The sequence below is a fragment of the Pyxicephalus adspersus genome, chromosome 6 (genome assembly GCF_032062135.1).
Source record: "Pyxicephalus adspersus chromosome 6, UCB_Pads_2.0, whole genome shotgun sequence".
In the NCBI taxonomy this organism is placed as follows: Eukaryota; Metazoa; Chordata; class Amphibia; order Anura; family Pyxicephalidae; genus Pyxicephalus; species Pyxicephalus adspersus.
In genome coordinates this window covers 79,443,360-79,457,785 of record NC_092863.1, presented here as the reverse complement: position 1 = coordinate 79,457,785, position 14,426 = coordinate 79,443,360, and the positions used below count along the sequence as shown (strand labels likewise).

Sequence of the window (14,426 nt, the reverse complement as noted above, 5' to 3'; positions counted from 1 at the left end):
TACTACGCAGCGCTGTAACTAAGATGTTGCATCAGAAATCAAGACTCTTCAGACCAGGCTACATTTTTCTAATCTTGTACAATTTTAGTGAACCTATATATATATATATATATATATATAATAATAGCTTCAGGTGCTTGTTCTTAGCTGACACCCGGACTGGTCTGCTGCTGCTGTAGCCCATCTGCTTCAAAGTTTGCATTTAGAGATGATCTGTATATCTGGGTTGTTATGTGTGGTTATTTAAGCTACTGTAGCCTATCAGCTTGAACCAATCCGGCCATTCTCCTCTGACCGGTCTTCATCAAGCCATTTTGCCCATAGAACTACCGACCACTGAATATTTTCCCTGTTTTGGACCATCCTAAACCATGAACCCTGATAGTTGTCCATAGGAATCCCAGCAGTTTCTGAAAAACAGACCAGCCTGGTGCCAACATCCATGCCACGTTCAAACTGACCTAAATCCCTTTTTTTTCCTTATTCTCATGCTCAGTTTAAACTTCTGGAGGCCATCTTTACTATGTATACATGCCAAAATAATCTTTGCTGATTAGATATTTGCATTAACAAGCAGTTAAACAGGTGTGCCATATAAAGTGACTAGTGAATGTATTTGTAATAAATATTAATATTAACCTAATCATTATACTCTGGTTGGAGTTTTCACATGTTTTTGATGTATAGATTCACACAGGAATGCAGCATGAGATCATATGGCCCTGCCAGCCCTATTGCCTACCTCTGGATGAGAAGCTTCTACCTGAGTTACTAAAAGAAGCCGGATATGTCACACATATGGTGGGAAAATGGCATCTTGGCATGTATAAGAAAGACTGTCTGCCAACCCAGAGAGGATTTGACTCATATTTTGGTTAGTTGTTTTTTTTATTTCTTTCTATTTCTATTACATCTCTAAGAAGTGAATTGTTATAATGGGAATTTGTATGTCCATACCACAGAGGAAATATTAGAAGCCCCAACAGAGAAATAGGGAGTGACAATGGGGGAAATAAGACACCAACAGAAACCTGTTACCTCCATCTACTGTCTCTAGCTCTGGTAAGGAGCATTTATAAATGCAGGGATAACTCGATACTGATGACTATGATTGGCTGTTGAATATGAAAGTACTGAAGGCCATTGTCTGGAATATCTGTCCATGTCCAGTAGCAATATGCCATTCATGTGCCCCCTCACTTTAATCTATGGGAGAATAATAATATGAACTCAGAAGTAACTACAAGTGTCAGGCACATCTGATGTTAGAATCAAGGTCTGTATGGCCAATAGTCAGGCTGTAACCTCTACAAAAAATAACTCTGGCAGATGAAATGGGGGACCCGCTCTGCGTTGGCATACCATGGCATCCTTGTGGCTGTGTTGTATGAACAGCAAGTGGATGCTTCCAAGTTACAGACTTAGGCTTGTATTAACCCTCCAAGAAATACAGTCAGCAAACATCGATAATATTAGGCATCAATGAGGGTCAAACAATACACAATTTCATTTAGACTAATAAAACATAAAAAAAAACATAGTTCATTGCATTTTAATGCTTGAAACCCATGACAAAGTTAGCATTGAGTTGGCAAAAAAACAGGAAAGCTCTGTCTGGGTGTAATACATAAAGTAGCAACTTAGTGATCAAAATACAGATCTCAGCCAATTATGCCTTTAAAAAAGGGATGGAATCTATGTGTAAAAATTAACCTATGATAATATAAAAAGAGAATATGTATAAAATATACCCGGGGAGAAACTATATATTAAAAATATGTAATAAGTGTAAAGATCATTTTCAGTAGATTACAGGTAATTAGATGTTCTTAAAATTTAACACTTGTATTATGTTGTATTAAAAAAATAAAACTAAAATAATAGTGAAAAAAATCATAGTGGTATAATGAAATAAAACATTTTGTAACAAACTATTGCTCTTCTGGGCAAGGTCCTCTCCTTCTCCTGTGTCCCTGTCTGTATCTGTCCCCTATTTAATATACAGCGCTGTGTAATATGTTGGCACTATATAAATACTTTTTTTATTATGTTTATTATTATTATTATTGCTATTGCTAGACCGATGCTAGATATTGCTGTAATGTATCCTAAAGTACAACAGGTGGCAGTGTTTCACTATGCTTTAAAGATAGACAGTAGTGGTGAAAAAAAATAAAACACTGCCACCTACTGACCACTATGGCACATGACAGCACGATTTAGCATTCTTGACTTTATACTACATATCTCACATTCTACACCAAAAGTTATGTTGGCGTAAGTATTTCACTCCTAGTACAATTCTATATAGTAAAAAGGAAAAATAACCAGGAAAAACATGTCTTCAGCCATCCTATTGTCATCTGTCTAATATGCCCCTAAGTTGGTGGTCAGTTGCTGTAGAAAATGCTTTTGCATCGGTTGGAATATTAAATACCTTGATCTTTGGTTAGAATGATGTCCCTGTGTCTGCAGTAGGAATAATATTTCTGTGTCAGTTAGAATAAAAGAGTCCCTCTGTCAGTGGGAGACATAGGGGCCCTTATGTCAGTGCCAGTGGGTGCCATTTTGTCTTTGGAAGAAATACCCATTATTCCTTTATAGTTTACTTACCCTTTTAGCACTATGTTCCTCACCGCTCCTCGTAGAGAACATCACAGCTTGGACTAAATAGGCATCAATGGAAAGGAATGGTAACAGCCCAGTTGTGGCGGTTACATTGGAGATCAGATTGGTCTGCATGCAGTTCATTTGGGATTTGACCCCCCTAACCTCACTCTCTCATTTTTCTGACTAGTTATGGATCATCTCTGTCATATACCTTTGCTTACGGGGATATTTTCTATACACCTGGACTTTATGAAGGAATGAGAATTGTATTGCACAAATATGCTTTTACCTGCTTTACCCTGACATAAAGTTTGAGTATGTTGCTTTGTTCTACTCACTGTAACAAATGCTTGCTGATTCTTGATGACTTACTTAAAACACAAATACAAATAATACTGACAGTTGCTACAGGTTTTGTATTGCTATTTATTCTGCATTTCAGGATATCTTCTTGGCAGTGAAGATTATTACAGCCATGAGAGATGCTATGAAAGTCCTGCTCTCAACAAAACAATGTGTGCTCTCGACTTTCGGGAAGGAGAAGCACCGGCCAAAGGATACGACAAGAAATACTCAACTCACCTATTTACAGAGAGAGCAGTGGATCTCATCACTAATCACAATACTGAAAAGGTGGGCAGAATTGTGATAATAAAATGTACCAACCCTCCTTTAGCGTGAATCTTTATTCACTCAACCTTGGAAAATTGTCAGTAGGCTTGGAAAACAAGTACAGTGAGGTATCTGCATGTAGTCCGGCATTCCCTGCTGAAAGCCATAAAACCTAGGGCTCTCTAATGTAAAAACACAGAGTGCAGTTCCTGCTTATGTGATTTACTACTATCCTTTACTGGGGGAACATCATATCATTGCAATCTATAGTGCAGCTGTCAGCCAACTTTTTCATCCTATAGGTCCTTGCTTTAGGTATTTCTGCACTGGTGCTGATATATTCAGAGAATTGCTTCTGTTATGAACATGTATAGTTCGGTTTATAGTGTGACTGCTCAGGCATTGCAATTACTGCATCAGTCAACATTTCATGTCTTGCTGTCTTTTAAAGCTAAACAATTTAACAGTGTTTAACCCAGAAATTTTTTAAAGCCGGGTAGGAAGAAATTGTAGGTAGGTGGCAGCCCCTGTATTGTGACCCAGCTCATTAGTAACCACCCAAAAACAGGTCGGGTGGTCACTGAAAAGTGCCAGGTGGTGCGCCCGGCTAAAAGGGACTGGGCTTTAATGATCTAGTATATTTATATAGTGTAAGTATTACCATAGTATAGTATATACTGTAAAAGTAGTATAATAAGTAATATTAACTTTTGGGATCAAGGATGTACTTACTTTTTCCACAGTGCATTATTACATCTATTGATATTTTTGTTAAATAAAGGATCTTTGCGTTTTCAAGCATATCACATTTTATCTGTAATCAATGTTTGAAATATGATCTAATGTTTGTCTGTTCAGCTATGTTTAGTAATTTCCATACCTTTTACGTTAATGTACTTCCCTTCCTTTTTCTCCCCCACTATTTTATTTGACCTCCATTTCACAAGTCTCTGTATCTTTGCAGCCTCTCTTCCTCTATCTGGCGTTCCAATCTGTCCATGCCCCTTTACAAGTTCCCATGGAGTATGTAGAGCCCTATAACTTCATCAAGGACAAGAACAGACGCCTATATGCTGGAATGGTGTCTGTATTGGACGAGGCAGTAAGGAATGTCACTGCAGCGCTTCAACAGAAAGGACTCTGGGACAACACCATTTTGATCTTCTCTACAGGTAGGTAAATATGAAGTTTAGAAAATATGGCAACCAATGTGGGGATGTTCATGCCAACTTTGACTGAGGTTACAATGATGTCATTAGGGTCCATGTCACCCAGTGCAGTAACTTGTGGTGTCATTGCCTTCCCAAACTTGGCATCACTGGTCGGTGGCTGTGGCGCTGTGCCCATCCCCACCATCTTGCCTCTCTGATTACTGGCAGTACTTTTGACACTACAACCTTGTATTTCAGATCAATGGCAGTGGTTTGGACATCCACCACCTTGCATCACTGGCCAGTGGCATTGGTTCGGGCCCCCTACTTAAATGCATTGGTTGTAAATGCTTACTTGCTTGATCATACACTCTGTGACCTAAGCTACTTTCTTCCCCCCTCTACCATCTGTAGAACTAAGCTTATACTTGTATGGCCAGGACTATACTTGTAGCAATAGTGCTACTTGTGTTTTATCACTGCTTTGTGTTAAAACACAGAAAATTTTCTGTCCCTGACACCCTGTGGCCTCTCTGCGGTCATGGTTAACTTAAGTTTCACACCTTTGATCAACAAAGGGGATGATACCAAAAGTACTGTAAAGTCCCCATTCATTTTGGTATCACCTCCTCTTATTGGGTATCTTTATTAAAGCTCTCCAAGGCTGGAGAGATGATGATCCAGCAAACAAACAGCAAACAATAAAAGTCATTTGGTATTTGTTAGCAAATGTTTTTAATGCTGAACCAGATCCATTTAAGGTTTGCTGGATCATCCAGCTTCACTGATGAAAGTGTATCCACTCCAGCCATGGGGAGCTTTAATAAATCAGGCCCAATGTGTCACCCAGTGTTTTCTGCACACTCCTAAAGACACCATTGACAAATTCAATTTTTTTCTGCACTGTATTGAAAACAGAAACAATATTTTCCACCAACAGTCTAAATACAAGATTAAACATAGGTTAATCTGAACAGAGATGATGTTGATCTGATAAATCTGTGAGCATGTTAGAGGCAAATAATGACAACTGGAATACTGAAGACTTTACACATTTTCCTGGCCATTTTCCTTTTATTACTTGTAGTATTGTACTAAAACTAAGAAACTGTAATTTCTGTTTTCCGATAATGGTTGCTATGTGACATTTTGTAAAGTGTGAAATAACTGGGGTAAAGTAACAGAAGTACTTAGCATGACAAGTAGCTGTAGCTCGGCATTCCAGTACACAGAACCTCACTGATGAGCTTTTTGCAACAAGCAGGAAGCAGGTGAAAATGTATCCAGCCTTTGTATTGAAACCTAATGTAGGCACTGCATAAGTAATCATTGCAAACACAATGTCTTTAAAATGAGGTTACACACAGTAAAATTAAGTTGAAATGACAATAACTTTTTGCAGTCAGTGTGCTGGAAGCAAACTTACATTGAGGATGATTTCATGTGTAGCTGTTATACCCCTTACCTATCACTGGAGGGCATCAAACACCTATAATATTCATTTTATTTACAGTGAAATTTCAAAGTCATGATCAAGCTTCTGAAATCGTGGTATGCCTATCCATAAGCATTATGCATCCTGTTCATCTATTGGAGAAATAACATTTAGCTTACACAGGGTGCCATCTCCTGTATTGAGGAGCAGTGATGGATTGATTGATGGAAAAGAGAGTATGGGAGGTTAATGTGAACCTGCTGCTTTTCTGTGCAAGGTTGGATATGAGAAAATGTTCCTCTGTTCCTTGCTAAAAGTTTTGTGGGCTCCCAACAACCTGGTGGTGCCATGGCATTCAGACATTTAACTATTTTCAGTACAAATGGTTTACAAAAAAATTACCGCCAGGCAGATAGAAACACAGCCTTACCTAAGCAGTGAAGTTTGAAATGAGCTCTTGTAAATCCTGTTTGATATAGAAGACAATATGACAAGCTATGCAAATTCTTTAATAACTCTGTGAAATAACGTCAATAAATGCTATGTTGCTGAATGATCAGGTGGCCCCAGGTCATTCTTGTACCCCTATAATATAAACGAAAATCAAATACAATAGGAACACATTGATATGGAAAGGAAGGCAGAAAAAGGTGAAATACATTTTCTAACCTGATACACACATTCCCAATACCATTGCCTAAATCAACAACCTCCAAAGAGGTTACAGGAAATATAGGGAAACAACTTCAGCACTTTTTATTTATCGCCAATATCTATAATTGATACAGAAAGTCTTTTTTGAGTTTTCTGGACTCATCACACATATGTAGGTGAAAAGCGTTTTTGTTCAATTTTTCTGTCCTTAAAACAAAATCTTCCATAGAACCTGTATTATTTATATACTATTTATTTAATTTATATATAATAAAATATATATTATTTATTTTACTTAGATCCTCATTGTTTTCTGTTGTCAGGGCATTGATGTGACTGACTCTGCTGTTCACACTAATGATAGGAGGTATGGCAAGTAGGTAATAGTCACTGGTCAGATCATTTCATCCCTGATGCACATATCGGGGCCCTCTCCTCCTCCTGTGCGACTGTCTGTATCTGTCTGTCATTTGCAACCCCTAATTAATATATAGCGCTGTGCAATATGTTGGCGCTATATAAATCCTGTTTATTAATAATAACAGCTGCACATTAATATCTGCAGGTGACACCTGTACAATATGCAGACTGTATGATAATATGCAGATGATTTTAATATACTTATGGCCATTTTATTGTCAGAAATAGTCACACTGAATGAACAACCACTGCCATCATACATTGTACCTGGCCTAGCATTCAAATTCTGGCCAATAGATGATTCTACCTATGTGTGATTTACAAAAGATTCATGTATTTATTGGATGAACTTACATGTGTGTGACAATGAAGAATGGATAGAGAGCTCTGCATGACCTGGCTATTTCATGGTAGTACAATAGCAATCAGTCACACAAAATCAATCCTAGCCAATTCGTGTATCTGATTCAGCTCAGACAAGAGTCAACAGAACAAGACCCATTTTTTCAAACTTGCCTACCCGTCTTCTTCTGTCTTTTAAAACCCTCACTACTTCCCACCACTACATATCCCCCTCCTATTGTGTGTTACTTCCCCCACCTCCTAGATTGTAAGCTCTTCCGGACAGGGTCCTCTCCTCCTCCTGTGTCACTGTCTGTCATTTTCAAACCCTATTTAATGTACAGCGCTGCCTAATATGTTGGCGCTATATAAATCATGTTTAATAATAATAAAGACAGTACAAGCACTCCATGTTCCAGCCAGTCAGTCAGTACATTAAGTATATCTATACTAAAGTATTTCTGATTACTAGTCTTTTGTTGAGGTGACGGCATTAGTTTTCTTTTTTAGGATTTCTTTTTCCAATGCTTCCTATCCTAGGGTGACAAAGCTCATTCAATGCACTGTATTTATGGAAGAGCAATATTCTTACCTAAAGACTAAATGGCAAATTACCTTCCCTCACATTTTCTCTAGAGCATTTGGGGAGATGCTCTTCATTTAACCATAAGACCTAACTAGTTACCAAAGACAGCGAGCACTGGAAGGACAGCTTACACGATTTCTGGTAGGATCAACAGGTATTTGGTTGTACTTCTCAAGCAGACATAACAAACCACTTTAATAGCATATGTAGCAGAACAAAGAGAATCATTTAGGAAGGAGTTCATTGCAAGGCTTGAAATAAACTTTAATTCTCTTTGGAATTAGTTACTTCACAAAGGGTCTAGATTCAGCCCACAAAATGATTTTCTATAATGATGAGAGGTGATTAGAAAATCAGAGACAATCTGTCTCATCTAAACTTCACCCACACAAGCTTCTGACTTTAATAATATCTTGATGGAGAAAATATTTGTAATAGAAGCTTGGCGCTTGCCTCTGATAATTGTTAGAACACAGTGTTACCTGCTGAGCAGCAGACATATTGTGACTCTCACTAGGTGGAAAGTATTGAGAGTCACTAACACAAGATGTTCCGCTCTAATGTTCTGGAAACAATGAGATGGCAGGAGTTCTCTATATCTGCATGCTGAGAGCCGACCGCAGCCTCTGTGCTGGAGCTTTCTTTATGGCTCCACAGGTAACTCAAGAAAATTCAGCATGACCACGTTCGGTGTGACAGTAGATCATTTTTATTTTAGAAGAAATGCAGGAATTATTGCAGATGATTCAAAGACCCTATTAAAAGTACAGGTGGTAGGGAGGTCGGAGCTAAATGTGCCTATAAATGAGTGTATTTTATTTGCAGGATGCTGTGTTGGAGATTCAGTTAATGGGACTTTAAATGGAAGATAACTTATCCAAGATTTTTTTCTTTAAAACACATCAATTTATTTGTCACTAGAGAATAACATCAGCAAATTGCAGTAACTCGTGCATCAATATAGTTCATATTTCAATCACGAACAGTCATCAGTCACAATTTCTAGTAATAATAGTAATAATAATAATAATATATATTAAAAAAGACTGAAGAAAACTTGTTACTTTGGTTATCTCTACCTCCGTGACGCTGCCATTGGAAATACCCAGCACTATCTGGTATAGGGTGCATGTGGCTCTCTCTTTCTTTCAACCATACTATGATTATGATTGTAACATGAGGCAGGAAGGGATTGCCCTATTCCTGTGTACATTCTGACATAGAACAACACACAGGCAATACATGACTTTCTGCCTGGGCCTCTGGAAATCACACGTGGAGCATAAGAAAGGTTAAGTAGAGGAACCCATAAATGGGGATGATGGGTGCAATACATAGCCTCCTTAAATCAAGCCGTATGATAACATGATAACACCCTCCTGTGAGCCTCCATGACAGAAGGGACTGAAATTCATGGAATGGAAGGAGCCAGCTAGCTAGCGAGGAAAGGACTAGATGATGCTGGATGGCAATCGGCCACAAACAAAGCAGTCTCTTTCCCAAGCTTCTATTGTAGGAAGCTGACAGTGTTCAGTGAAATCAGAGTAAGTTATTTCAGTACAGAAAAGGATCCTGTACAATTGTGCAAGACCGAAAGAAAAGTTGGAGTTGAGCCTTAAATATTATTAGGTGTTGAAAAATGAACAGTTATGCATAAAGCGGTGGAAACAACTTATTTTGGACAAATGTTTTGGCACATGTCTTAAGTTATCTACAACAGCTAATGCCTGCCTAATGTGTATGACATTTTGGTCATTGGATTCTGACAAGTGGGATAGCTGAAGGAGTTTTAATGTTGGGTCATTTGCTGCCATCAAATTATGCTAAATGGTGAAACATTTTCAAGAATAAACAGCAAACCCAATTGTGTTTGATTTGACCACTAGATAGCCTGTAGACAACTGTAAACAGTATAGACCAGCGTTTCTTGACCTTCTTACCATGGAGGAACCCCTTTAAATAATTGTCAGGTCTTTAGGGAACCCCTGCTATACCTACTAAATCCACAGCTCACAGTATCTGTGAGTTGGTCAGTTGGAAGAATGCCTCCTACATTTTTGGCTTTTGGGAAGGCTACCACCTTTACAGATAAGCAAAAAGATCATTGTGATCTGGTAAACTGACCTGAGAGTCACAAACTGCCCATTGTTCATGGAACCCCTAGCAACCCCTGGTTGAGAAATGTTGGTATAGACCATTCTGTGTCAAATATTGCCGAAATGAGAGGATAAATTTAACTGCATTTGTGTTTTAGCATCATTTCATCATCTGATCATGAAATAATACCAACATTTTGCTTCAGATAATGGTGGTCAGACCTTAGAAGGAGGAAACAATTGGCCTCTGCGTGGGAGGAAGTGGACCCTTTGGGAAGGAGGAGTGCGGGGAGTGAGCTTTGTTACCAGCCCCTTGTTAAAGCAAACAGGAGTCACAAGCACAGAATTGATCCATATTTCAGATTGGCTGCCCACATTGGTTAACCTGGCAGGAGGATCTACCAAAGGAACAAAGCCCCTGGATGGATTTGATGTTTGGGAAACAATCAGGTATTGCGTCTTTACAAAGTCAAAGCCTTTTTTTGTTGTTATTGTTTTTGTTTGTATGTCAGATGCAATAGTGAGCTATTAGATGCCAGTCTACTGGTCGTAAATAGAAATCTCTGAGGAATAGGACTTCAAAGGCACAAAGTAAAGGTATTCTTTCCTTCTTTGAAGCATGAATAGCTTTGTACCTTTTACTTTGTGCCTGTGAAGTTCTATTTCTCAGATATTTCTACTTCCTGCCTTGCATCAAGTCTACAAATGATTTTATCTAATAATGGTTCAGACACATAAATTTATTTAACAAAAAAGACATCAGGAGATCAGGTATTCTTTAAAAGTAAGTATGGACTGATCATCCAAAACATTAAAACCCCTCCCTCATTTTGTGTAGGCCCCCTTTGTGCTGCTCTTTGTGGTATTCAGCCAGTTGCAATGTTGGCAGCAGATACTTTCAATTACATTGCCTCCACCTGCCTACGCTCTCTCCATACTCTATTCTTCAGCCATATCTTTCCTAGATAAACAATGCACACACACCTGTACCACCACATGATCTAAAAAAAAAAAGTGAATTATCAGCCAAGGTCACCTTTTTCCATTTCCATGGTTTTGCTCAGATGCCCACACCTATTGTACGCACAGACAGGGGTCATCAGCTATGCAGCCCCATACACAGTAAACTTGCAATGCACGGTGTATTCTAACACATCATGGTCAGCATTAAGTCTTTCAGCATTTCAGTTCCTTTCTGAAGTTGCAGACAGGCTAGCCTTACCCCCTTGTATATCAGTGTGCCTGTAGCCATTTTACGCATTGTTCTTTCTTGGACAACTTTTGAAAGGTATTAACCATTCCATACTATTGAACACCTCACACACCTGCCATTTTTAATATCCTCGGATTCATTAAAATGAAGTAATCTGCAGTTATTTACAGAAGCACCATCCTTATTGCCATGCCAGATCAGCCATTCTGGGCCTGGATATTTACCTTTGCATTGACTATTTTTATTTGCTAGTTCTTTTTGGGGTATTTTTTTTTAGGCAGCATAATCCAGCATGATTTTGATCCCTAAGATACAGTTAGGTTGCAAATTCCCTATCTGATTTTGGCACTTTATAATAATTCATACATGTCTTGTGTACCAACCAACATATTCATTATTGTACATAAACATACGTCATATAGAGATGTGGATTTTTTTCTTGTATAGTATATATTCCCTGCAATATGTGTTTCTTTAACTAGTTTCCTGTCATTCTTTTTTTTTTCTTAGTGAAGGAAGTCCATCCCCAAGAAAAGAACTGCTGCATAATATAGACCCTTTGTTTGTAGACCCTTCTCCGTGTAAGTAACATGCTTTTTACATTTATAATTCTGTGGTCATTTCTATTTCACATACTCAGTACCAGTAAGCTTCATTGATAAGCAGTAGTCAAGCATTCTTACATGTGATACAGTGAGCAGCCATCTGAGCGTACTTTTTGCACATCACACAACTAATTTATTTTTTGGCACTTGTGTGGGTAATTGCAACAATATAGCATATCAAAGCCAATGGAATGCCCTAGACTTGCCCACTACGGGCACAGGACAGTGCTGACTGTTTCAATGGTTAAAAATGATACTGGAGCTGCAGTCATGGAAGTATCTCCTGTAACTTGTTATACCAAATGATCTGTGATTAATTGGGGATTTTGTGGCAGCTTAGTCTTGTTGTGAACAGTAAATATAAGGATTACATTCTGAATGTTCTGTGATATCCATTTTTTCTAAGGTTCTGCAAATCATGAAACCAGAAAAGCTATGTTTAGCACCAATGTTCCAGAATATGAATATTCATCGTTCAATCTATCAATTCATGCTGCTATTCGACATGGGAAATGGAAACTGCTGACTGGATATCCAGGTACCATTTTTCTGCTTCAGTAGGTTATATTTACACAAAACATTTAAATATGATGGCTGTAGCTGCATGCACTGAAAGTCTTTGCTTTCAAGGGCTGTATAAATAAATTGTAGAACTTTAGCTTAACGTTTCTGATCTCCAATGTTGACATTTAATTGGGACTTTTTCCTTGTTACACATATGGTAGTTAAAAATTCATAACCGTCCTATATGAAAACTTTCTGCCTGCATCATCCATGCCCCTTCCTCCTGTATTTAGCACCCTTGCCCCTACGCAGCCCCATTCCTCCATCACCTGGTGTCCATCCTCCTGCATACTCAGATGCAATTATGCTGGAACCATACATACTGAAACCCTTTGTGCACGATTCATGGTGATACCTTGACCTAAATATCAACTAATAAAAGTTCATTTTTCTGTATATAGATTATACATAATACACTGTAATCTGTAATGTGACTGCCATATTCGGTAGATTTCCAACCCTTTCCTTGCCATGGTTGGTTATAGGAATTTGTTTTTTAGGCTTGTGCAAATAATCACAGTTATGAATTGATGTGTGGTCTTCAGGTCTGTACATTTAATACCGTATCTTTTTACATTTCTCTCTGTAAGGCTGTGATCATTGGTTTCCTCCACCAAATGCCACAGACCTTCCTTCATTGGACTCTTGGACAAAATCTGTCAGGCTGTTTGATATCCTCAGTGATCCTGAAGAGACTGATGATTTATCAGAGAAATACCCTGGTGTGGTGAAGAAGCTTATTTCCCGTCTGGAGTATTACTACAATAATTCCGTGCCCATCTTCTACCCAGATGATGACCCACGATGTGACCCTGAAGCCTCTGGTGTATGGGGACCCTGGGAGTAATCACTTCAGGAAAAATTGAACTGTATTGTGTTTTTAAGTAGTCTTTGAAAGACTAAGAATGATGTTTGCCTAAATATTGATTACCCTTTTCATGGATAGGAGCTCTGTGAGAGCCAGATTTACTGGACTACTGCCAGCAAAAAAAAACATTTGCCTCTAATGATTTTACCTGACAACTGTAAGAAAAGCGTACATTAGATTTTGCTGGATTTATTATTATCTAAGAAAAGTGTTTGTAGCAATATATATCAATAGGTTAGCAAACCGTACTGATTGCTCAGTGGGTCACACTATCCATCTTCTGTTGAACTTTCACTGTTTTTTGCAGGTACTACAGATCAGTGACTTGGGTGACTGTGGTGATGTATTAGCTGTACAGGTGAGGCTGCTCCCAGGTTATTGCTTACATGTAATTGGAGGAAAGTAATGGTATTGTACTTTAATACAACAGTATTTTACAAAGATAATGGCCTCTTTATTCTTTGCTTTTAGAAAGAAAATCCATGCTTTAATGCACATACATTTTTATAATGCATAAAATATCTTTCATAAAACAATGTTATATTTGTATTTTCAACCTCAGAGATTTTGTTGTTTGTCCTGATTTCAAAATAAGTATATGGAAAACAATGCTGTATGACCAATGTCCTCTTGGTGTTTATATTGATAAACTGCAATAAAAAGTCCCAAGGGAAAATGTTTGTTGCAAAGTACAAACGTGTGTGTGTGTGGTCACTCTCTCTTTTGCACCTCTTTTAAAGCAGAATTACAGGCTGGCATAACATATAAAATATATCTCATCTTACCATCCCAAAGTGAAGTCATCTGTGTAAAAAAACATAATTTCTCCTAGTACCCCGTCTAATACGAGGGGGTGCTGAGAAATTCCTTGCTTTGCGCCCTTTGTGATTTTTAAAACTGTTTTTTCTTTTAGTGAGAAGCTGTGATGGCAGAGGCACAAGCAAGTTTCACGTCGTTGGAGTTACGGGCCGTCATGAAGTTTTTGTGCCTCTAGGAAAAGTCAGCAAAGGACATTCACACTGAGTCTCGTGTGAATATCACATCTCATTGTGAATGTCCTTTGCTGACTTTCCCTGGAGACACAAAAACTTCATGGTGGCCCATAACTCCAACGACGTGAAACTTGCTTGTGCCTCTGCCATCACAGCTTCTCACTAAAAGAAAACACAGTTTTAAGAATCACAAAGACCTGATATTTGCACAGTTACATACTAAGATATTAGGCTGTCATATGCCCCCACACTCATTTTTCTATTTCATGTGGAAGGGG

The 14,426-nt window shown here is 38.3% G+C and overlaps 1 protein-coding gene across 1 annotated transcript; it reads left to right on the top strand.

Moving 5' to 3' along the window:
- The first annotated feature begins 160 nt into the window (after nucleotides 1-160).
- On the top strand, nucleotides 161-13,852 carry ARSB (arylsulfatase B). Its single transcript, XM_072416309.1, has 7 exons — nucleotides 161-874; nucleotides 3,053-3,243; nucleotides 4,187-4,394; nucleotides 10,113-10,356; nucleotides 11,630-11,700; nucleotides 12,131-12,262; nucleotides 12,879-13,852. The coding sequence occupies exons 1-7, from the start codon at nucleotides 700-702 to the stop codon at nucleotides 13,133-13,135; spliced, it is 1,278 nt and encodes a 425-aa protein (XP_072272410.1). The 5' UTR covers nucleotides 161-699; the 3' UTR covers nucleotides 13,136-13,852.
- The last annotated feature ends 574 nt before the right edge of the window (nucleotides 13,853-14,426 follow it).

Coding starts and splice junctions, on each gene's coding strand:
- ARSB (XM_072416309.1), top strand. CDS start 700: ATGCAGCATGAGATCATATGGCCCTGCCAGCCCTATTGCCTACCTCTG. Junction 4,395..10,112: donor CATTTTGATCTTCTCTACAG/GTAGGTAAATAT, acceptor ATTTTGCTTCAG/ATAATGGTGGTCAGACCTTA. Junction 11,701..12,130: donor GTTTGTAGACCCTTCTCCGT/GTAAGTAACATG, acceptor ATTTTTTCTAAG/GTTCTGCAAATCATGAAACC.